Source organism: Artemia sp. Qi Xiang Cuo, chromosome 19 (genome assembly GCF_049724085.1).
Source record: "Artemia sp. Qi Xiang Cuo chromosome 19, ASM4972408v1, whole genome shotgun sequence".
NCBI classification, from domain to species: Eukaryota; Metazoa; Arthropoda; class Branchiopoda; order Anostraca; family Artemiidae; genus Artemia; species Artemia sp. Qi Xiang Cuo.
Genome location: NC_142812.1, coordinates 28549214 through 28574862, shown reverse-complemented (window position 1 = coordinate 28574862; position 25649 = coordinate 28549214). Strand labels below are relative to the sequence as shown.

The 25649-nt window shown below is 35.4% G+C and overlaps 1 protein-coding gene across 1 annotated transcript in view; it reads right to left on the bottom strand.

Moving 5' to 3' along the window:
• Positions 1–25649, bottom strand: part of Mys45A (SDA1 domain containing protein Mys45A) — a 143658-nt gene that overhangs the window by 28408 nt on the left and 89601 nt on the right. Inside the window, exon 16 of the mRNA XM_089105436.1 lies at positions 7691–7846. Within this exon, the coding sequence (XP_088961562.1) occupies positions 7691–7846 (156 nt within the window). The remainder of the gene's footprint in view (positions 1–7690; positions 7847–25649) is intronic.

Genomic DNA, 25649 nt, shown 5'->3' with positions numbered 1-25649 from the left:
ACAACCAAGAACAGAGACTTAAAATACTAAAGCACCACCTTCTTAAATCAAAGACATAAAGGCAACCCCCTTTTACACTTTCTTCGCATTGATGAGGGATTGGTAAAGGTCCAGATTCGCATTATTTGCGTTTGCTTCATTCCTTTACTGTTTGAGAATTTCCCCTAATTTTCATTTCCTGTTTTAATGTAATAATCGATGATGCAGTTTCACATAGGATCTTTTGTTAGAAAACCAAGCATTTATGTTCAAACGTGTAGAACTTGCGGCGTTGAATTTTAGCTTTCGACATTATGTTTTCTTAATCAACCAGAACTTGCTCTCTAGAAACTGACCATTGAACAATTTGAGCCAAAACATTGACTTTTCTTGACGAGTGCAAATAGGGATAGAAGCAAAAAGCCGTTACTTTACTTACGATTTTTGTAAGAGTTTATGGATTCTGTTCAAATTAAATTGACTATAGTTTCGAAAATTGATTTGGATCAGTAATTTAAATTGAGTAATCCCTTCTCACGCCTACAGGATCCAACGAGGTGAAGGGTTGCGGAATCTTCAATTCAAAGAATTATATTTGGTACACTGAGATCTAATTTGATCAAAAATGATGAACCCCATCTCAATTACAGAAAAGGAAAAAAAAAAATATAAAGGCACCAAGGCATACGAATAAACTCATCCACATCATTAATCTCTAACTGAAAATGAAACCATTTCAAATAACAGGAAAGTAATCAAAAGCAGGAAAGCAAAATGACGAATAGAAAACGATTAATTTGTCCTTTTATAACACTGACAGACATTTAGTCAACATGTGCTAAACCTTCAAAAAACTCCGCACTTTTGTTCACGGAAGAAAACATCATTTATTCTGTGTCAAAAATCGAAGGTATTAGTGAAAAACTTATCATGCTGAACGGTTGATTCGGAAACGATGCCAAAAGTAGATGAATACTCCTTCTCTCTTTAATAGAAAAATCGAAGTGGGATGGCAAAAATCCAAGCTTGAGATAATTTTTTATAGAAAGATTCATAGGACGGAGAGGGTTGAAATAGTTCAAAATGTTAGCTGACTTACATTTAAGCTCTTAATAAATTGAAATACATCAACACAGATTAAAGTACAAATAAAAGGAAAAACTTTAATGGATAATATTTAATTATCTCTGACTACGACTACTATCAAGCCGGGCGTCCTAATTCAAAAACCTATTAAAGGCCAATACATTTTGCATTTTCATTTAGTGGGAAACAATAAATACTGAAAAGTTGCTGTTGAAAATATTTAAAATATTTGCTCAACGTTTCCTTAGAAAATCACACTAGGCTAGGGTTCCTAGCAGCTTGTTTAATGTTGCTTAAAAGGTATTATACTTAAGAAGCTTGCAGGTAGTTAGAAATTAGAAACCATCATTTACGGCAGTGTATAAATACTTCTGCCCGAGCCATTATAGCATATGAGCCTGTTCGAAAAACTGCCAAGGACGTAAGGACATAGAAACCTTTTACTGCTGAGATCATAGCAACTATGGCGTACATGCCTATTCTAACAGGAGATCTAACAGTATTTTTTAGATTGCAGCCAGAGATCCAGGTATTGAATTATAATAATAAGGAGTTCAAGATTACCTCTTTAAAATGGACGTGCGACCCTTCCAGAGCACAACTACATTTCCAGAGCAAATCTCAACGAGGAGTTCTCAGCGACACCCTCGCAAGGCTGAGAAGATACAAATGGTGGCATTTACCCAAAATAGAAGACAACAATTCTTTGCGCTTCAATGGCTGGCAGTCGGTAGCATTGACCGAGTAAGGAGCCGATGAATAAGACTTCTCTGGCAGAGTTACTTACTTTTGCTTGAGGCACTGGGCAACACCCTTCTACTACGCTCAACAGCCCACTCGGCAGTGGAGCTGCTTTCAGCAATTAAGCGATCCAATAAAAATAGAATACATGTTACCTTAATAAACAATGCTGAAGAGCTATGTCAAGCAACGCTCAGAGGAACTATGTCCAGCAACAAAGAGCAAATCCTTCTCAGAACATGGCGCATCCTTTGTGCTTTTCGAAAACCTGTTCAGCAAAAGCTTATAAACTAAACTGCACGACTTTGTCTCCATAAGCCCCAAGCGTCAACTCAAAGTCCAGTATATGATCACCAGCCGGACAAGTTGAGGACAAAAATGTCGTATCTGGCGAAAGAAAACTATTCTTGGCTTTAGAGTGGGCCACTTCAGCGGCCCTGGCCACGCTGCAATACATTTTCCTTATTTTAGGTAATTTCATGAAAATATTAATGTCAACAAACCTACAATGTTAACAAGGCCTCCACATAGGTTCTTAAATATGCCACACTCGTACACTTCCCCTTGATCAGTTCGTCAAATTTCAGAATAGTTTCATGAAAACTTTGGTCCAACCGGATGCTTCTAGCTAGCCTTTATAATGCCACGGCTATTCCTCACATACTGTACGCTACTCCCCTTTGAAAACTGCTAACCAAAACTGATCAGCACAAAACTAGATCCTTGTTTTTCCTATTTGCTAAATATCTACTCCACCTGCCTCCACGGTACAGCAACTCACAAACTGTTGCTAAATTCAAAGTAGCCGACCCTGAAATCTCAGTTGCTAGACGAATGGCAAAACATAATCGCAAAGTTAAACTTCGTCAAAATAAATGGCTGCGAGTATTAAAGCAGTGAGTATGATGGGTTTTCAAATAACTAAGTACTTATTTAATTAAAACAATTAAGTGATTTCTGTTTATTACGTTTTTTTCTATTACGGGGATTTATTTTTTAGCTTATTTACGTATGAATATCTTAATGTTGTAAGCGTGTAACTTTTGCTTCGTTTGATTTTGTTCTTATTTTGTCCCTGATTTTGCTTCGTTTTGATTTTGCTTCTATTCTTATTTTGTCCTTGATTTATTTACATTTTGGCGTTCTTCTTTGATTTTTAATGACTATTTGATTCGCATTTTCAAGTTTTTTTTTAAACGGATTTTAAATTAAACAAATAAATAAAGATATGAAAAACTCACCTCATCGTCCCTAGTAAAGAAATGGACGACTTCAACAACAAAATAAGACACAGTTCAATTTCAGCCCCGAGGCTTAGAGAAAGAAATGATCGAAATATCCATGACTTGATCCCGGTACTATATTCAGATCGCTTCCCACAGGAAATTGTTTATTTTACTTTGTAGAAAATTGGGAAACCATAACAGAAGAAAAGCTCGTTTTGACTGTAGTCAGAGAGGGCTGTCATCCCCACTTGAGAAATCCAATGAAAACTCAAGCACGCAACCCAATCTACGCATCAGTTTATCAAAGATTAGCTGAATATTCTTAAATCAGAGATCAGAGTAATGTTAGAGGATAGAGAAAGTCCAAGTTCCAATTCAGTCGTCTCTAGGATCTTACAGTTGGATTTTTTATCCCACAAAAGAGAAACGTGGGCTGACGCACTGTAGTAACTTATCTCGACTAAACCGAATCTTGAACGTAACAACTTTAAAATGAAGAATCCAACCGCAATACTACCTGCTGCACTGGGATCAAATTGTGGAGCGTCAACACATCTGAAAGACGCCTACAGGGACATTGGCCTACACTAGAGCTATTGAAAATGCCTAAGGTTCGTCTTCAGAAACCAAAGTAACCAAAACTAACCAAAGTAATCCATTTTGTGATAGCATTAAGCCTATTCTTTCTTCAACAAAGAATAGAGTTCATAGTACGCAAAAAAATTTGAAAGACCTATGTGACTTTATAGTACCTGTAGGGTCTTGGAGATAAACAAAGCATGTTTTGCCTCGAAAAATATTCAGAACTAAAATTAAGCAAACTTTCCTAATGTCGTCTACAGGCAACTTATGAAGCTGATTGGACCAGTTAGTGCGTACGTAAGAGCAGTTTCCTTCAAAAGGCCGTCTCAGAAAAAGTCAGTTACTGGTGCTCCAGTTTTAAGACCGGTGATGGAACAGCTTATTTAACCATATCTTAATTGCAACAAAAATAAGAAAAGGCTTTTCACAATGACAGAATAAAGATTGGTTGAGCCAGGACCTAACTCTCAAGCCCCAGATTGTTTCCTAGACAACATTTAGATAAAACCTTAACCTATAGTTGGGAAGGCTATCTAGAGGACCCACATCGATGCATTTCGGGAAATTGATTTCGCTAGCATTAACCTCTTCATCTGAGTTACTTTTAGATGAAAGGTGTAGCCAACAGAATCCAAACCTTTGCGGGAAAGTCAAAAAACGAAGTAGTTCCGGTAGTAATGGATAGACTGGCAAAGGTTATTTATACATACGAGGGGGGACAGAGCCCATTTATTTTCTTTAGAGGACAAGACAATCGGGTCATTCAAATCTAGAACAAGAAGCGCAGTAACGGGAAGAGAAAGGTTTACCCACGGGATAAAGCCGTCACAAGATTGTTTTCAAAGCCTTGTCGGTAGAGCAAGGACTAATTTTTTTGTAACTCGGCTGAGCCAATAGATCAATATGTATTTTTTACCCGTTCCAGATTCTCTTTGTGGCCAGCATCAATGCCTTAGTCCACATAACACTGTCATTCCTCCATGTATCATGATACCAAAGATTCAAGAGCCTATCAACTGCCAAACAGCACTAGTTACTCCGAGACAGTCTCATCAATTTTAAGGCACAAACCTTTTCAGCCTGATAGTAGGTCAGGATATACAACGTGGATATCAGTCAGATCTGCTAAAACATGGTCGACATCCCAACCAAACACTTAATAATGTACAGTTACATGGTTTGAAGTTAAAGAGTGTGTACTGGAAGGAGAGTTTTAATCTAAGGAATCAGTCCGTGCATTTACCCAACCACAGCAACGTTATACCACTGATTATAACGTGGGAAGTGGCAAGTGTCCGTAGGTTGGTTTAGCGAAAGGAAGATTAATCTCCTCGAGGCCAGTGCTTACAAGGTTGCAGAATTCATGGTGCATCCACTAAACCTCGCGCCATTAATGGTAAAAGCTTACAAGGCAGCGGCGTCCGGGACGCTAGCTTTAGCCACAGGAAGAGATATAAACAAAGATACTTGTTTGACGAAAATTATACATATTTTTGGCAAGCGTAGCCACAGACGTAACATATTCTTACCTGGGATCTTAACCTTGTCCTGAAGTATTTCAGAAGTTCAGAATTCCTTGACGGATAGAATACTGAAATGAAATGTCTTAGTATTAACCCTTATGAAATGAAATGAAATGTCTTAGTATTAACCCTTATGAAATGAAATGAAATGTCTTAGTATTAACCCTTATGAAATGAAATGAAATGTCTTAGTATTAACCCTTATGAAATGAAATGAAATGTCTTAGTATTAACCCTTATGAAATGAAATGAAATGTCTTAGTATTAACCCTTATGAAATGAAATGAAATGTCTTAGTATTAACCCTTATGAAATGAAATGAAATGTCTTAGTATTAACCCTTATGAAATGAAATGAAATGTCTTAGTATTAACCCTTATGAAATGAAATGAAATGTCTTAGTATTAACCCTTATGAAATGAAATGAAATGTCTTAGTATTAACCCTTATGAAATGAAATGAAATGTCTTAGTATTAACCCTTATGAAATGAAATGAAATGTCTTAGTATTAACCCTTATGAAATGAAATGAAATGTCTTAGTATTAACCCTTATGAAATGAAATGAAATGTCTTAGTATTAACCCTTATGAAATGAAATGAAATGTCTTAGTATTAACCCTTATGAAATGAAATGAAATGTCTTAGTATTAACCCTTATGAAATGAAATGAAATGTCTTAGTATTAACCCTTATGAAATGAAATGAAATGTCTTAGTATTAACCCTTATGAAATGAAATGAAATGTCTTAGTATTAACCCTTATGAAATGAAATGAAATGTCTTAGTATTAACCCTTATGAAATGAAATGAAATGTCTTAGTATTAACCCTTATGAAATGAAATGAAATGTCTTAGTATTAACCCTTATGAAATGAAATGAAATGTCTTAGTATTAACCCTTATGAAATGAAATGAAATGTATTAGTATTAACCCTTATGAAATGAAATGAAATGTCTTAGTATTAACCCTTATGAAATGAAATGAAATGTCTTAGTATTAACCCTTATGAAATGAAATGAAATGTCTTAGTATTAACCCTTATGAAATGAAATGAAATGTCTTAGTATTAACCCTTATGAAATGAAATGAAATGTCTTAGTATTAACCCTTATGAAATGAAATGAAATGTCTTAGTATTAACCCTTATGAAATGAAATGAAATGTCTTAGTATTAACCCTTATGAAATGAAATGAAATGTCTTAGTATTAACCCTTATGAAATGAAATGAAATGTCTTAGTATTAACCCTTATGAAATGAAATGAAATGTCTTAGTATTAACCCTTATGAAATGAAATGAAATGTCTTAGTATTAACCCTTATGAAATGAAATGAAATGTCTTAGTATTAACCCTTATGAAATGACATGAAATGTCTTAGTATTAACCCTTATGAAATGAAATGAAATGTCTTAGTATTAACCCTTATGAAATGAAATGAAATGTCTTAGTATTAACCCTTATGAAATGAAATGAAATGTCTTAGTATTAACCCTTATGAAATGAAATGAAATGTCTTAGTATTAACCCTTATGAAATGAAATGAAATGTCTTAGTATTAACCCTTATGAAATGAAATGAAATGTCTTAGTATTAACCCTTATGAAATGAAATGAAATGTCTTAGTATTAACCCTTATGAAATGAAATGAAATGTCTTAGTATTAACCCTTATGAAATGAAATGAAATGTCTTAGTATGTTCGCGATTTTTAGGCTCCTGTCTTCTTCTAGAGTTCGATCCAAGATCAAGAAGCCTCAGAAGACATTTATACATTTTTCTACCAGCGCCCAGCTGTGCAACCAATTAGAAAAGCAAGAAACCACATGTTTCTTCAGCACCACGGGAAGAGCCGGCTGAACCACTTCTTCTTGGAAAAATAATACAATAGTAAAGGGCTATGGCACAACAAAGGAGGATCTTTGAAGAGGAAAATCACACGACAAAAGACTCATGGTGGCCTCGCAAAAAACATTAAAATTAGTACTACATGCTGATATGATGAGGGCTGCTGGCTGGTCTTTGGGGACTACCCCCAGACAGAACTACCTTAATTAGCTCTAGGATCGAACCAACGCCCTATATTTCTGTAGTGTTCATAAATTTTTATATTTCTACGTATTTGAATATTTAATTGAATTTAGAATGCAATATTAGTCGGGTCATGAACCCAACACCAAATCAGCTGGAATTTAAGCTTTGATAAGCTAACACAAAAACCAAACTTTGGAATAAAGGCTAAGTTTCACTAGCTGTTACTTACCTCATAAGTTGTTACATGGAGTCCCTCCATCCTCCCAGAGAAGCTTTGAATAATGGATGTACCAACGTATGCTATAAGTATAGAATAGCCAAACGGAATATTCCTATATAATGTTTAATTTTGAAGCAAAAATTTATATCTATATTTTCTTTTAAAAGTTAGGTGATGCAGTAACAAAAGCGCACCGAGCTTTATTATTGATTTTACAATATATGAATATGGTTGAATAGATTTGCGTATTAATCGGATAAAAAAAGAAGAACTTCTAGTCCTTGTCCTTAAAAAAGTACCTGTTTTTCCTTAAAGGATCTGATTTTCTTCCCTTTTGCTTTGTTTCTTATCATCATAAAACCTTTTTTCTTCTGTTTTTCTTTATTTGTTGTACTGGCAAACGGATTTTGTCTCTTTTGTTTTCTACCTGGTTTTTCTCTGTCTTCTCTTCCTTCCTACAATAAAAGAGCTATTATTTACTTAGATGGGATATTGGCAACAAATTAAAAAAAGAAAAAAAATATCTAAAGAGCCAATTAGATATATGGAGCATGACTACGGAGTCAATTATTGCTAATAAAGTAGCAGTCAAGAAAAACCGATGCTTGGGAGTCTTAGATCATCCAGTTTCAATCTAGGTCCTTTTCAAACTTTCATATGGAATGTCTGAGGTTTGTCACGTCATCTCGGTATTTGTTCTGTCAAAATAACTCTTGATCATCTAATTAAGAGGATCTTTTCTATCATAGAAGCTAAACAACACATTATAATTTTTTTTTTACAATTTTTTTACTATTTGGACTAAAGACTCATTTGATATTAACAGTTTCTTATGTAGGGCCTCAGTATTGAAACATTTACTCTTGAATATCAAGACTATTGTTGTTTCTTTTGCTATTTTTATTAGCTTTATTACTTTAGAAATAAAAGCTGCAGTAGCATACCAATAACAATTAAGACTCAAATTCAGAGAACAAAAACGGCAAAAAGGCAAAAAAAATAACACCTAGAATTATTGAGTGAAAAATTCCATTGGAAATCAAATGAGCCGGCATCCTAAACTAACTGACTCCATGTTCCTAGCCTTAAAAATTTTTTACACCAAGCAATACACTTCCAAGATCTGGATTTCAGGTTTACATGTTGACAATTCCTTATCGTGAATTGATGGGAAGAACTATGATCCAATTTTCACTATTTATGATAGTATCATATATTACAGAAACTTCTAGTTATAATATAGTTTAGTTATAAAGTAATGTAACCAGGGCCGGATCTACTAGGTGCGGGCCCCGATTGAGATTTTTCTGCGGGGCCCTCTCTACATATTAAATTTTTTAAGGAAAATTCACATCCAACATTATATATATATATATATATATATATATATATATATATATATATATATATATATATATATATATATATATATATATATATATATATATATATATATATATATATATATATATATATATATATATATATATATATATATATATATATATATATATATATATATATATATATATATATATATATATATATATATATATATATATATATATATATATATATATATATATATATATATATATATATATATATATATATATATATATATACACACATCGCATTTTCATGTAACCTTTAGCATAGCTGTTTGTGTCTCGCAATAGTTCTTCCAAGGGATCTGTTGTGTTACAACTGATAATTTGAAAGGTGTGAAAGGCGTTCTTTAACATCTCTATTGAGGTCAAAAAAGTACATTTGGTCATATGAATATGTTTCAAAATCACCTTCAGGGGTTTGTGATGGGTGTACCGCTAAATTTATTTTGTGATAAATTTATCGATCTATTTTGAAGCTGAAAACATTACGATTATTTATGGTTCGATCACCGCTTACGTTGAATGAAGCAAAAGGAAAACACAAGTTGCAGTTTCGTATTTTTTGTGGAACTCTCTTAAGAGCAAGCGATGTCCTATTACAGGCCAAACAAATTCATTTGGAAATTGTTGATGCAGGAATGTAATTTAAACAAGCAGGCAAAAGCCGCCAAGTAAATCATCTTTCTTGGCTACTTTGCCTGTGGGATAATGGAGGATTTCAAAGTGACTACATACATAGTTGAGGGATCCCAATGACTTGTAAATAACACTTGCGTAGTTTACATCATCTTTGTAGGTTTTTACTGGGTTTTACGCCACAGTTTGTTGGCATTGTAGATTGCGATGGTGTTGTTCTTCTAACATGATATTTATTTTCTTCTGCACTTTCGTTTTTTACTCGTTCTGATTCTCGCTGTCTTCTAACAGCACAGTTCTTTGATCTTTACTGTCATTTTTTACACTTTCTGATACTCACTTTAGCGTGTCTGCTAACCCTACATTTGTTCTTCACTTTCATTTTTGACACGTTCTGATTCCTACTGTTGCTTGTAATTGCTGCTGCTGATTATCTTCTAACTGCACATTTCTCTGTTCTTCATTTTCATTTTGATTCGTTCTGATACTCATTGTCGCATGTCTTGTAACCGCGAATTTTTTTTTTGTTCTTCGCTTTTGTTTTTGAGTTTTCGTGGTTCTCGGCGCTACTTATCTTTTAACTTCATATTTCTATGTTATTCAATTTCGTTTTTGATTGTTCGAATTGTCAGTTTCGCTAATGTTCTAACTATATATTTCTTTTATCTTTATTTTCGTTTATCATTGCTTCAGATCAATGCTCAATGTTCATTAGCACCCGTACATTTACATTTATCAGGTCGTTCTCTTGATCTTGTCTCATTTGATGGCCCAGTTTATTCAGTTTGAGCATACGTTTTTGTCCTCTTTTATTCTTTTTTGTAATCATTTTCTGGTTACATTAATTTACTTTTATGTTCCCTAGATATTATGAAACTGCTGAAAATACCTCTTGAAATTTGCATCACCAAATATGGGCACATGAATTTGCATATATCTAATTTTTTGTTCAGCAAATTCTTCTAAAACAGTTTTAAAACCTATTTTCCTTCGTCTTCACTTTCAATCAACATAATTTCTGAACTATTTGGTCTGTCCTGATTTATTGTTGATATAGGATAGTTTTTTTTCTTATTGGTTTTAGCCTGGAAAATGATCTCTCTCCAGAAGCAACGCTTACTGGATTTTTTAAGAACATTTCCAAATTTCGAAAGCCAATTGTTCGTTTTGATGGCAGCGCGGGGCCCCCAATCGCCCTTGATCCGGCCTTGAATGTAACAAACTAATATATAGGATTATTGGACAAACACAGGCAATGAAAAAGAAAAAAGTAATAGCTATGTTCATAGAGCTAACAAGTTGATTTTTGTTATCCTATAATACCATATGTCTTGAAATATACCTATATTTTTTCCTAATAGTTCACACGGTAAATATTACCACGTTCTATCTGGCTGGACCTTTAAGGACCTTCTAAGAAACCCAAGAGTTCCAGAGAGCCCTGAATCAGAGAAGATGATACAGTTATTAGATGTATATTCATCAATTTGCTACAAGATAATGACCCATGCCAAACGAAAAAAATAAAAAAATCAGCTTTTCGAGCTCTCCAGATTACAGAATTTTGGTTCCAATGCTGCTCATGGGGGATCATATCCAGGGGTGTGGGTACCCTGCTCGTGACCCTCCCTGCCGGAATTTTATCCACTCCCTGCATTAACCTAGAAAATGCAAATAACCTTGTAAATTTACACACACACACCCAAAAAAGGTAAAAATACAAGTAAAATATAATGTGTAAGTAAATCAGCCCCTAAATCTACTCGAGACGGTCGACCAAAGTCCACCGAAAAAACATTCTTTGGTAACGACTCTCCCCATACACGAAAATACAGAATCTGGCCCCGTGTATATGTGTTTTAGCTAAGAAACTTCAAAAAGCTTTAGCAAATCTTAGCCTGACGAGTAAACGCCACAGTTTCATTGAGATTCTTGATGCTTCGGAAACGAGAGATAAAAATAAAAAAAGAAGCTAAAACAGCACCAAGTGCTGATAGAACTAACGACAGCAATAGCAGAAGTTCATGGAAAAATGCTCTTTACAATGAACCCATAAATAGGTTTTGAGACCACATTGGTTATACATGACGTTCAATAAAAAACGAAGAAAATAAATAATTAAGAAACCAAACGAGGGTGAATTCCTTGAAAATCACCTTCATTTGGTTTCTCCATTTTCGGTTTTTCGTTCGTTTTTCTTTATTTTTTTTTGTCAAATTTCATGAATCTATACGAGGCTCCAAACGAGTTCCAATGTCCAGAGCTCTTTCCAGCATCAAGCAAACAAAGAAAGAATATAACAAACGCATCTAATATTTATTAGAAAGATAATATACGTTCAATGAGATGCAACGTAACTTGACACTATACATACACATTTGAAAAACGAGCACGATTTTATATCAAAGGCACAATGGTTAATTAAGATCCCACAGACTTTAGAAAAAAAGTGCATGTCAAGGTAGAAGAAAAATAAAATGGTGTACTAGTGACTATATTGCTAGAGACAACTTCTTTATAATATCTGAATATCGTTCGACAGAATATGCTCATGTACGACCATCTAAGGGGATCTAAGATAATCAAAACTGACACATCTCAAAGAATTAATTGCGCTCCTTGGGTGATTTTCCATCCCTTCTTGGTCCAAAAGGATAAAAGGTGAAAGTTTAAGAAATTTGGGCTTAAGTTCTCCTGTATCGGCTTCAAAGTTTTAATCTCACTAAAAAATATTTTTAATTTTCTATCTTTATCTATAAGGCTTTCTCTTTCGAGAACAATTCAAGATATGTATGCCTTTTAAGTTTGGGGTCACTACTGAAAAGGAATGCGTACAATAAAGAATTGTCGTCGAATTTCCCATCAATCTTTAATGACATTTTCTAGTACAAATTAATTTCAATTGGTAAAATTGAGGTTCATCAGAGCTGTATATCCAGAATAAGCAGAACAAATCAACTCTTTTTCGCTAATTAAATTAAATAAGATCTGAAAAAATTTATTTAAATTGAAAGTTAAAGGAATAAGAAATAAAATTAGGGCCTACGTTCTCTTTTCTATCATAACACAAAAAGAACTTTGAGACATCAAAACTCGATGCATATATTTGATATAACATGTTTTCTTCAAAGTCTTGTTTGTACAAATAAAAACTAAAATGCTGGCCCAAGTGTTTTTTTTGCTGTGCTACTCTAGCGCAGATACATTGGGATGTAAACAATCTACCGTCGCAACATCAGTCGATCAAAATAGATTTGATAGATAATAATATATCATTTTAATCTAATAGATCATAATAAGATAGCCTTTTTGTATTTTCATTTAAAATAATTGAAAAAACAACAAATACACCCCCCCTACACATTGGATAATACATTGCATATCCCCCTATATTCGTGTGAATTTATTACATGTGTGTGCATTGGGGGAGGGGGCAAGCAGTAAAACTACAATAGGTAGAAATTTTCTTAATGCAAGTGAATCCAAATTATGTTAAAATAGTATTTAGTTTAGGGCACACAAATTGGATTAACACTCATTTTTTTTATTTATGATACATAGGCTTTGATTTGTTTAGGGTCAAAAACAGGGGCTAATTTGAGCCCAAATCCCTGACACTTCAAACTTCCTTGAATTTCTGGGAGCTTAATAATCCAATGATCTAGCTTTTTTTTACAATTGCCCTCTCCCTCCCCAGTAAAAGAAATTCATTTATAACTTCCCTTTTTTATTCATGATATAACCTGCAAACAGACTTTCTCAATAGCAATTGTCAGCGAAAAAAAAACAAAAAAAAAACGAGTGTTTCCCCATCCATTTAGTTCCATAGGCCACGATCTCGGAGTAGACGTTAAAAGTAACAATGATTTATTATGCCATTTGTTTATTTTAGTGACAATAGACAGCTGCATTGCTGCCGTCGACGCTTGTTTTATCGCCTAATCTGCCCGTCACAATACTAGCCTATACACCTCTAAGAAAAGCTCGGCAAAAAACGCCAAGTATGTCTCGGGCGTTAGACTACGGATTTGTCGCCTGAATAGATACCAGATAATATAAAAATCATTGCAATTCGCAAAACATTGTGCAAGAAGGTAATCAACCACCAGACATCTAGCAAGAATAGTGGCAATCAACCATGTAAAAGAGAAGGGTACCTTAATAGCTGATTTTTGTCTACTTCAGACACCTTAGAGAACTTTTGCTGGTAGCATAGAAAAGTGCAAGGAGCTCTTCAAAAACATGCTGCCAGCAGTCTCCTGTTAACTAATAAGACTAAGCCTTAGACGCACTTCCCAAAGACTCTCTGCCAAGAACACATCCTATGGGGTGTCCAGCTGATTCCCCCTATAAATCCCCGCGGAGAATAATGAAATACCTCTGCCTCATTCTTCTGAAAAAGAAGAACATCAACCAATTCATTTTGCTCAAACTGGTTCCAAATTTATCTAAAATTTTAGTACCAATAAAAGAGTGGTTCCACATATAATTTAGATGTTTACTCGAAAAATCTGGGATATCAAACAACATGCCAAAACGTCAAAATGATTTGGAATTGCAAATGACTCGGAGTAATTAAAGTCTACAACGTTAATTAAAAGAGAATGTTAACTTGGAAAAATTTATGGCAATTTCGTTCATTCTGTTTACTCAAATCCAAGCTAAAACCACACGGGAGAGGTTATGATAAAAAAGAAATGGACAAAGAAAAGATCACCACCTATAAAGAAAAGATCATATACAATATTTGTCATTCAGGTTTCACCAGCGAGTACATGCCTTCCTGGAGCTTTCTTTTTAATAAAAAAAGGACAGAGTTTCTCCGTGAGACGTAAATATCAAATTTAAAACTTAAAACGAGCATAAATTACTAGGAAGGAAGAAACGAGAAGAAATCACAATGTACAATGAAGCCATACTTAAAACGAACATTACCGTAGGTAGGGATAATGTTGCCACCCCCACGCCCTCTACCAGACTAAGGTGTTATTTACCCTTGGTGAAAACTAAATAGATTGCACAAATTGAAAGTTTTATTTACCCATTTTTCTCCACACAGTTGAAAAGAGCCAATTTAAAAGGGAGAAAATAATGAGGAAAATAAGATCTTTTCAAAACAGTAAAACTAAATTAATTGTCACAAATGTTTTATGTCAACAATTTTTTTGCCGCAAATAAATTTTATGTGCTGTACCGAAGTTATTAATAAATAACTAGGTTACGTTGAAAATTTTGCTGAGCCACTCGAGTTTCTACATATTTGGAAAGAATAGATTTCAGAGGGAGAGGCAATTGATGGAAACTTATTATATATTAGATTATTGAAATAAAATTGATTGCCAGAAAGATTTTGACACAGAAAAAAACACTTCCCGGAATTTCAGAGATGCAGTAATAATTTTATAGTATAGTGTTTGCATCCGAGAGGACAAAACAAACCTACTATCACCCAAATAGCAATTATTTTCCATCTCATAATATTTTATTTTACAGAACTTTTAATAATGTTTAAATATGTTTTGTGTTATAAACTATATCATTTACCTATGTTCTGTGTATCTTTGAAATTATTCATCTTCCTAATTTTGGTAAATTTCTTCTATGTATATAGTGTATGACTGATCTAAAATCAAAATTCTCCAAGATCTGTTTGTTTTCTTGGTATAGCAAATGAAAATTCGGAAAATTGAAAATATCGTTCTTTTCTGAACAAAATGATGCAAAATGTCTGGGTTTTCTCATAACTGAAGAGGCACGAAAATTTAATCGAACTGGTTAAACATTATATTGAACTGTATAACTGGTTATACATCATGAAAAGAAAATATAGATTACGACTTGGTTGTATTTTATTGTATTGGGTATCAAACCGTTCGTGGTAACGAACTGTAAGTAAGGAGCCATGCGGCTCAATAGTAACAGAGACTCTAAGAAACAGAGTCTTGGTAACAATGGATATATAAAAAGAATCGAATTTTGAGGCTTATTTAAAATATATAAAATCCATCGATGTTAATGTTACCCATCAAACGTTACGAGCATGAGAAAATTTGACAAATGTTTGAAAAAAAGGGGGGAGGGGAAACAACCCTAAAACATCAAGTAATCTTAATCGAAATAACATCATCAGATTCAGTATATTAGAGGACCTTTCTGCAGAGGCTTCAAGCTCCTATATATAAAAATGTAGAATTTTACATTTTTTGCCATGAGCAAGATCACGGATGTGTATTTATTTGTTTTTTGTTTGTTTTTTTCTTAGGGGGGATTGTACCTAACCAGTTATCCTAGAAGATCGGGAGAGAGCTCATTTGATCGGACACCAAAAGCTCTAGTGCCCTTTTTAAGTGACCAAAAATATTGGAGGGCAGCTAGAACCGCCTCAACAAACCATTTTTTGCCAAAGTCTTCCGAAAAAAATTTTGAGATAGCCATTCTGTTCAGCATTGTCAAAAGAACTACTTCTACAACTACCACTAACAACTCACCGCAGCACCAAGCCGCCTGAGGCCAACACAACTACGCACGCTCCTCCTCCATCCCAGTCTATTCAAAGCCTCCCTCTTTACACCCTCCCAGGAAGCTTCCATTTCATTTAAATCTTTCTTTATGGCATCTTCCCACCCCAGACTAGGACGACCTGTTTTCCTTTTAGCCCTAGACGGTTGGCCGAAAAAGACAATCTTCGACAATCTGTCATCCTTCATTCGCACAACGTGCCCTAGCCATCTCAATCTTTCTTTCATTAATAGCCCTAGAAAGCGGGATTGAACCACATTTTCCGTACAGCCTACTGTTTGAAATACGGTCAGTCAGCCGGATACCCAGAACAATCCGTAGGCAATTTCTCTGGAAAACACCAAGCAAATATTCAGCTGGTTTTCGTAGGATCCACGCTTCAGAGCCATATTTGACCACTGTCATCGCTGTAGCTTCCAATATTATAATCTTGGTTTGCAGACTTATCTTCCTATTCTACCAAACTTTTTTTTTACTGTGAAAAAAACAAAAAAACAAACACCCTGAGCCATAGCTATTCTATTTTTAAAAATTTCACTGCTCAAACCGTCTTTACTAATAAGACTACCAAGGAAAGTGAAGCTGACCACTGTGGTATGCATATTCTTGGAATGATGCCAAAAAAAGGTCCCCGGAAACAAATCACTGATAGCATTTACCAAAAATCAAACTCCAATTGAGAAATCGACGATGCAATTAACTTGGCACGGTATAATGATGCTTAACACCAGTTGGCCTTTGATTTAGTTTTAAAGCATAATGGGTCAATTGCATAATCGTGGGGGATTGACATACCCAATATCCCTAGAGACATAGTTGCTGGATTGTTCTACTATGCACAACAAAATGACTGTCTCAAAATTTTGACTAAATGTGTTTGGAGAATGAATGGGTTTGGGAGAAGGGCTGCTTGCCCTCCAATCTCTTTTTAACCTTAAAAGGAGCACTATAGCCTTTAATTTTGAACCGAATTAGCTCCTTTAAAAGTTTCAATGATATTTCTAGCTATTATAGAACAGCGCTGCCTATGTAATTGCTTATATACCCTTTGGAAAACCTGCATGCATACTGTTTTTTCGTTTAACTGAAACTCCCCTAAATGTTCCCTAGTAGTTTTACCTTAATACCCTGAGCGTCATGAGTTGCAGTAACTGTAATGGTAGTATTAATACTATATACATAGTGCCTTCTGACTTGTTAAAGTCCGCCACAACTTGTCCTTAAAAGATTTAAATTAATAATGTAAGCTGTTCAGGAGATATTGCTTTGTCATCTTTTTGAAAATCTATATGCTCATATTTTGTTTTGATTTTGTTCAAGATCCGCCTAAATATTCCTTAAAATCTTCACCTTAATACTCATAGCTTGCGTAGTAGCAATATTAGGAGTACGTGCATGGCACATTTGATTTCTTCAACATCCCCTTCAACACACGCTGAAAGTTTCAACTTAATACAATCAAACGTTCCTGGAGGAATTTCTGATACGTTCTCTTGACAGCCTGTGTGGTCATAGTGTGTTTCGATTTAGTTCCATAGAGTTTTAATACATTCCAAATTTTTCGCCTTAATACTCTTAGTTTTAATAGCAGCAGTAGCAGTAGTAGCAGTAGAATTAATATTAGTAGGCTTAGCTTTAGTGGCAGTAATAGCAGCAGAAGTAGTAATAATATTAGCAGTAGCAGTATTATGAGTAGAAGCAGTAGCATTAGGATGCAAATATTTCCTTGTGGTTAGTTCATATCCCCCACAACAAGGCCTGTTAGTTTCAACTTCACACACCAAACTATTCCTAAGATATTGCTCTTACGCCCTTTTGGAAACCTTCATAGAAAGGGCGTATTGTGATTCAGTTCACCTTCCCCCCTCAAAATTCTTTTAAAATTCCACCTTCATACCAATAGGCATACCTGTAATAGTAGTCACAGTAGGACCGTTGGTATTACTAATAGTAGTATTAATAGTAATAAAAGTAGTTCTAGTAGCAGCAGCAGTATTAAAGTATTGCCTTTTGTTCAGTTGAACATCCCTCTCATCAAGTCCTGGAAGTTTCAACTTAATACAATTAACAATTTGTTATGAAATTACTGATATGTCCTTTTGATAACCTGTTTGTTCATATACTTCTTGAAATTTTCATGTTAATATTTTTAGTCGTACAAATAGTTGCAACACAAGCTGTAGTTTAAGTAGTAGTAGCAGCAGTAAATGTAGCAGTGATGGTCATGGGCGTAGGCAGCATATTGTCTAGGGGGGGGGGGCAGTCAATAGTGTGATGGAGTTTTATCAACTGCTTTTTCCAAATCATCTACTTTTTCAGCCATATCTAATGTAAATTTGAAGGTCTAGGGGGGGGGCAGCTTCCCCCCCCCCCTGCCCCCTCCCTACGCCCATGGTGATAGTAGTATTAGTAGTAGCTTGCATATGTTGCCTTTTGGTCAGATGATCTTCCCCTTTAAGCATTCTCGGAAAGTTTCAACTTAATACCCAAGTCAATTGATGAGATATGATCTTTTGACAATATGCATGCACATGATGTCTTTTGATTTAGTTCGATTCTTCCCTCAATATTCTAAATGGAGTTTTATAGTAGTAGCAGTGTTAGTTGTAATAGTATTGGTAGTATGTAACTATTGCCTGTTTCATCATCTTCCTTATCATGTCCTGAAGTTTCAAATTATATACTTAGTCATTCCTGAGTTACGCCCTTTTGAAAATCAGTATACACATAGCGTGTTTTGATTTCGTTCAACACTCTAGCCATCATTCTCTGAAAGGCGGACCTAAATGCACTTCGTCTTTTTGGAAAGTAAAGTTGAAAATACATACATTTCTCAATAATATATACTACTACTACTACTAACAACTCACCACAGCACCAAGCGGCCTGAGGCTGACAAAGCTATGTACACTCCTCCTTCCTAATCTATTCAAAGCCTCGCTCTTTACAACCTCCCAGGAAGTTCCCATTTCCTTTAAGTCTTTCTTTATGACATCCTCCCACCCCAGACGAATACCACCTGCTTTCCGTTTAGCCCTAGACGGTTGGCTGAACAGGACAATCTTCAGCAATCTGTCATCCTTTCTTTTATTATAGCTCTAGAAAGCGGTGTTGAACCACAATTTTCGAAGAACCTAGTTTTTGATGTATGGCCAGCCAATCTGGTACCCAGAACAATCGGGAGACAATTTATCAGAAGTATGTCTAGCAAATCTTTATCCACCCATCAAGACATCCGAACTCGAGAACAAATCTCGACAACTGTCATCACTGTGGCTTCCAATATTCTAATATTGTGGCTTCCAATATATCTTCCTATTCTTCCAAACTTTTTTTAACTCTGAAAAAAAAAACCTGAGCCTTGGCTATTCTACTTTTAAAATCTTCACTGCTCCCACCGTCTTTGCTAATAATACTACCAAAATAAGTGAAGCTGTCCACTTGATCAATCTTTTCGTTACCCAACGTCACCTTTTCATCGACACTTATTCCTAGCCTTAGTGACTAAATCTTCTTAACATTAATTTTCAAACCTATTCTAGCACCCTGAATTCGCAAAACCTCTAAAAGTTCATTCATTTTCCTTACACTTTCATCTAGGATGCTTATATCATCAGCATAATCTGAGTCGAGGAGAGTTTTTCTCTCAATTTGATTCCGTGGTACACACACAACCATTGCCTTTCCTGTGCTTCTTAAGACATATTCCATAAAAATGATCTATATAAAGGGGGATAGAAAACAACCCTGCTTAACTCCTGATTTAATACAAAACCAGCTGCTAACCTCATTTCCTACCTTAACCGCAGCAGTGTAATTCTCATACATAGCACTAATCACTTTAATGTATTTGTCTGGTATACCATACTAGAATAAGACCTTTGCTAAAGCTCTTCTATCAACAGAATCGAACGCTTGCTCATAATCAATAAAACTGAGGACCAAAGGTGTTTTACAACTCAGGCACTTCTCAATTATTAAGCAAAGAGTAAAAATTTGGTCGACACATCCTCTACCTTTTCTAAAACCGCACCGTTCTTCTCTTAAAACTTCGTCAACAACATCTCTCAGTCTAAAAAGTATCATATTACTAAGTAGTTTGCTACCTACAGAGACCAGACTAATGGCTCAATAATTACCTCACTCAATTTTATCACCTTTCTTATGCAGTGGCTTAATTAAAGTTTTCCTAAAATCGTAAGATACTTCCTCTTTTTCAACAATCATATTCATAATCTTCAGTAACTAATTTCTAACCTCATAGTGACCATATATAAGAAACTCATTTACCACACTATCAGCACCTGGAGCCTTATTATTTTTTAATCCTTTTAGTACTATCGCTAATTCTTCTTCACGATACAAATCTTCCTTCACATCCAAGGTGTCACAAACTTTTTCATTTTCCTCTATATCTTTTCCCGAAGCTCTATCTCGGACTAAAACATTTTCAAAATGTTCTGCCCATATCTCATTAACTCTTTCCTTATCATTAATTGTGGCCCCGTTCCTATCAAGGAGGCACACTTGTGCCTCTTTAAAGAGGCGACCCACCACAATGTTAAGCGATTTCCGGTCCTAGCGGTCGCAGAGAGACAGCGATGATCGAATTTTGTAGCCCAAGCTCCAACTAAGAAACGTGCAAAATTTCACCCCCCTCCGACTTTATCTTCATGGGTAAAAGTGGGCCGGAAGTTTCGACCCTCCGACCACAGCCCCCCTTTAACGTTGTTTGATTGGGCTGAAATTTAGAAGTTAAACTTTTCTAGTGTCCGGGAGCTTATCCTCAAAATTTCAGCTCAATATAATCACCCCTTCCAGGTTTTCCAATAAACAAACATAGCCACATAATGTTCATTTCTCTTTTTTTTTTATCAGCCACGCCTACAGGCCACAGTTGGCAACGGATCTGAGTGAATGAGGACTCATTCGAAGCGGAATTCGACCTGTTAGGGCCTTTTGAAATTTTCAGACCGAAAAAATTATCCCCCGAATTTACATTTCCGAAAAACATCGTTTTCCTATAAGAGCCCATGTTAATTTTTCCCACCACAGCCCCCCTTTAACGTTGTCCGATCGGGCTGAAATTTCGAGGATAAGCTTTTCCGGGGCCTGGGAGCTTATCCTCAAAATTTCAGCTCAATCCAATCACTCCTTCCCTGTTTTCCGAAAACCAAATATCAAGTTTTGTGGGGATTTGCTTGCGTCAAAAATAGATTGCAGAGACTAAAACTAATGTAAAGAGTGTCTCTGTAGTACAGTTGTGGCTCTTCCTGACTGGCAGGCGGAAGATCCGGGTTCGATTTCCCATCAGAGAAAATTTTTATATATTGAATTTAAAGTTTAAAAAAGAAACTCAGTTTCTTTTTTAAATCCAATCTATTTAATCCTTCGGCTCAACAGGCGTCTCCAGAAGTATATCAAAATCGGCCTTCAGGTTACAGGTAAGTCTCCACTGCTTTGATAACATGTCGTACAACCGCATGCTCGAAGAAAAGTTGAAAAAAAAAAATCTTACTGTGCATTTGATTTGATTATTCAAGAATTAAAAGCCTTAACACAAGTATCTTCAAGAGCGGGGGTTTGGGGGGCGGCAGCCCCCAATCTTTAACCCCTGACATGATCAGCTAACAGTTAGTCAAGCAATAATAAGTAATAAACTGTACAGAAACGTGCAGAAATTATTTGGAAAAAAAACACGTTTTATAAAGAGTTAAAGAGGCTGATTCACAAGTTCGAACCTTAAAACGTACAGAGATTAGGAGGAACAGTTGGGGGGCTGCCGCCCCCCAAACTCCCGCTTCCGTATATAAAAGGGGCTGTGCCCTCCTCAACGCGTCGCTCTTTACGCTAAAGTTTGACTTTCTCACAACTCTTTTTTTAAACAATAAAAACTTTAGCGTAAAGAGCGAGGCGTTGAGGAGAGCACAGCCCCTTTTATATACGGAAGCGGGGGTTTGGGGGGCGGCAGCCCCCCAACTGTACCTCCTAATCCCTGTAGGTTTTAAGGTTCGAACTTGTGACTCAGCCTCTTTAACTCTTTAGAAAACGTAGTTTTTTTTCAAATAATCTTTAACTGGGACAATTCCAGATTGACTACTCCCTTTCAATTTATCAGTACACTATTTTACTATTATACCGTCTAGCTGCAACCTCCAGGTTTTTGGCAATTTTATCCATGGCCTCCACCTAACACCTCCTTAGTTCATGTTTTAATGCTTTCTCCACTTTCTTTAGATTCCTTTTGTTTCCATATAATCTATCACTCAGAGAATTCTTGTATAAGCCCCTTCTCCTCTCTATTAAACATAAAGCTTTTTAACTAATGTTCCTAGCTGCAGTCTTAACTTTCTTCCCTTAGACATCATCAATAACTTCACAAATTATTTTTCTAAAATTATTCCAACCATCTTCCACATTGTCAAATTTTAAACTGACAAATTTAGTATTCAACTGTTCCTTGAAAGTTTATCTCAAATTTTCATCCTAGAGTGTATCAACATCATAACTTCCCCGGAGGTAGTTACCCTTCCGAAATTTCAGCTTTAAATTAACCCTAGACACTACTAGATGGTGATATTTATTTCTAACATCAATAACAGCACTCCTATAAATCCTAGTAAATAATCAAGACAGTATCCAGGATTTTTCTCGTGGGGGAGGGACATTTTAAAAAAAAGCATCAAAATTTGTTTATATTCATTTCTGTTAAGTTTTACCAGCTGGACAAACATTTCAGGGGAAGGGAGGGAGGGGGTTTAGACCCCTTAGGCCCCCCTGGATACGACCTTACTAATAATTATGTCTTTGAGGATAACTTGACCCCCCGCAGCCCCCGGGGAAGGGGTACAAGCTATGAACTTTGCCCATTGTTTACATATAGTATCGGCTATTAGAAACTATACAGATACTTTATTGAGGGGGGGGGGATTTTCTAGTGGGGGGGGGGTTACGTGGAATGATCTTTCCGTGAAGGAATTTTCCGTGAGGGAAGAAATTTTCCATGGACGGTGAGCTATTTACGCTATTTTTTTTTAGGAAAAAAACTTATTATTCTAAATAAAGGTCCCTTTTGTTTCGTGAGTCATTCTTAAATAATTGGAACAAAAAGTCAAACTTTAGCATAAAGAGCGATGTATTGAGAAAGGGGCAATCCTCCTCATATTCGTAATAATTTCTGTTTGTTTTATGTTTTATTGTTGTTGCTTAATTTCAGTTGACAAAACATTTTTTTTTTTATTTAAGAAAAGGCGAAAACATGATCTTGGGTCTCGGGCTATGTATCTAACCTACCTTTTTACAATACTATTTAATGGGTTGTCAAAGTATTCTCGATTCAGATAATCCGCCAACGCTCATATCCCACACATAAGACTTCAAAGGCAATAATATGTTTTACGAAATAACAGTGACAACTCAGACACCTGAAGGGCGCCCCTATCTTCAATGAGCGACTCCGAGACATACATTTACCTTACATTTTGGCATGCATTTCATTTGCCCAAGGCAATTCCAATTCAACTGGGATGTCATTTCCCATCCATCGTATCTTTATTTAATCTCTGAGCAGCTATAAAAGCCACTAAAAGAAATCTGCAAACCTTTCATCAACACACCAGTGCGAAAAGTAATGCATTTGCGAAAGCTAGCAAAAATATAGGAAATGGCAGACGAACAAAAACTTTTGAGATGCTTTGCCAAAAAATATTCTATGCTCAAAACAAAACAAGAATATGACTATTATACTTGCACATTACAATGGTAATTTCAATTGCAAATGATTTTGAAGAGAGTCGCAGTTCAGTTCAGTTTTGAGCCGGCTCTAAGTTAAATTAAATAACAATAAAAAAAACAAGTTTTTTCAACTGAAAGTAAGGAGCAATATTAAAACTTAAAACAAACAGAAATTATTCCATATGCGAAAGGGGGTGCCCCCTCCTCAATACCACTCTCTTTACGTTAAAGTTTGACCCTCTGTCACAACTCCGCTCTTTAAAGTAATAAAAAAGCTTTAACGTAAAGAGCGAGGTACTGAGGAGGGGGCAGCCCCTTTCATATACGGAAAAATAGGCTTTTGACAGGTTCGTCCTTATCAAAAAGCCTAACAGGTGTAACAGCCTGGTTATTCGTGTGTGGACAGAACAATTTAAAACATGTAATCTTTTTCGGGACAGGGGGAGGGAGTGATAGACCCCGATGGATCCATTCCTAAGGTCAAGCGAAAAAAATTCCCTCCTTGAATATTCATCTGAAGGACATCTCATAGAAAGTTTGAATATTTGGGGACACTTTTTAGGTACTTCCTCCCCCTCAAAACGGTCCACTTTTCCCGAAAAGTTAGTGTATGAACTAGGCAACACGGTGTAACCGTTAGTAAAACTGCATAGTAGCCGTTCATTCTGAAGGACTGCATATATTTTTAGGAACAAACGCGCCATAGCGCGGCGGTATCTCGTCTGAACCTGATCATTTATAAAGTACGTGTTCCAACAATTCTAAACCGATTATCTCAGAATAGTTGCTCGGTAGCATCTGGGCCCTATTCCGTAACTAAAATTTTCAATTTAAGCTAGAAAAAAACTTTGCTCGATATCCTACGATGACCGAATGGATACGATGATCCTTGAGAAAAATAAACGAAACATTTTTTGCACTTTTGTAGTAGAAGCTTGAAACTTCAGCCCCGGGATTGTAGGAATTTTTTTTTCTGGGGTAATTTTCACCTGGATCTAAAACTTTTTAGATGGTAAAAATAAATTTATAATTAATGAGCTTTGCATATTCGGAATGAATACAAAAAAAGCTCTTTAAATGTATGCATATTTATCAACATTTTTTTAGTTTGGGTTTCTATAATCACGGCTGACTCTTATTCTATTTATGAGGCTCCCAATAAATCATAAGCTAAAATTTTGGACAAAGAGTGGGGGAATTAAGAAGCACTAGCCTCCTCGTAAACAGGACCATAAACGGTATCCTGCTGGTTTCATTCATTTTAATTTTGTTCCTTTTTAATATAAAATTATGACTTCTGCAAAAAAGTTTTTCCTCCCTTCAGTCCTCCACTCTTGATGCTAAAGTTTGACTTTTGCAAAATAGTGTTGCAAAAATGAAAATTCTTTCTTAACGAAATTCTTTTGTCGAAGTTATTTTATTTTGGTAGAATTGGGAAAATACTTTCTTAGTTTATGTCTTATTTTAATTATGGAATAATTTAGGCTGACCAACTCTTTCAATGACTTTCGGAAGTGAATTACAGTGTCGCTCAGCAGACACGTACGAAAGGTTTATATATATATATATATATATATATATATATATATATATATATATATATATATATATATATATACATATATATATAGATATGATTTTACTGAGTTGCTGAGTTGCCACTTACTGAGTTGATTTTATGTACACTATTTCGTAGTTACCGACCAGCTATTAAGGGGTAGTGGGGTGTCAGTGAGCCATTCTGTGTGTGTATGTGTGGGAAGGGGGTCTTGATTTTAAAACAATTACTTTAAGGCCTATATTTTGCAGATTTCTGTGAAAGGTCATTAACATTAATCTGAGAGAAATCTTCTCCCTAAATTCTCTTAATTTGAAGGAGTATATTTAGATTCAGCTTACATATAGGTTCTGAGGGGCGGCAGCTATTGTGGAAAGGTTTTGAAACAACATGGAAGGTTTCATCCATGGGCTTGGCTGC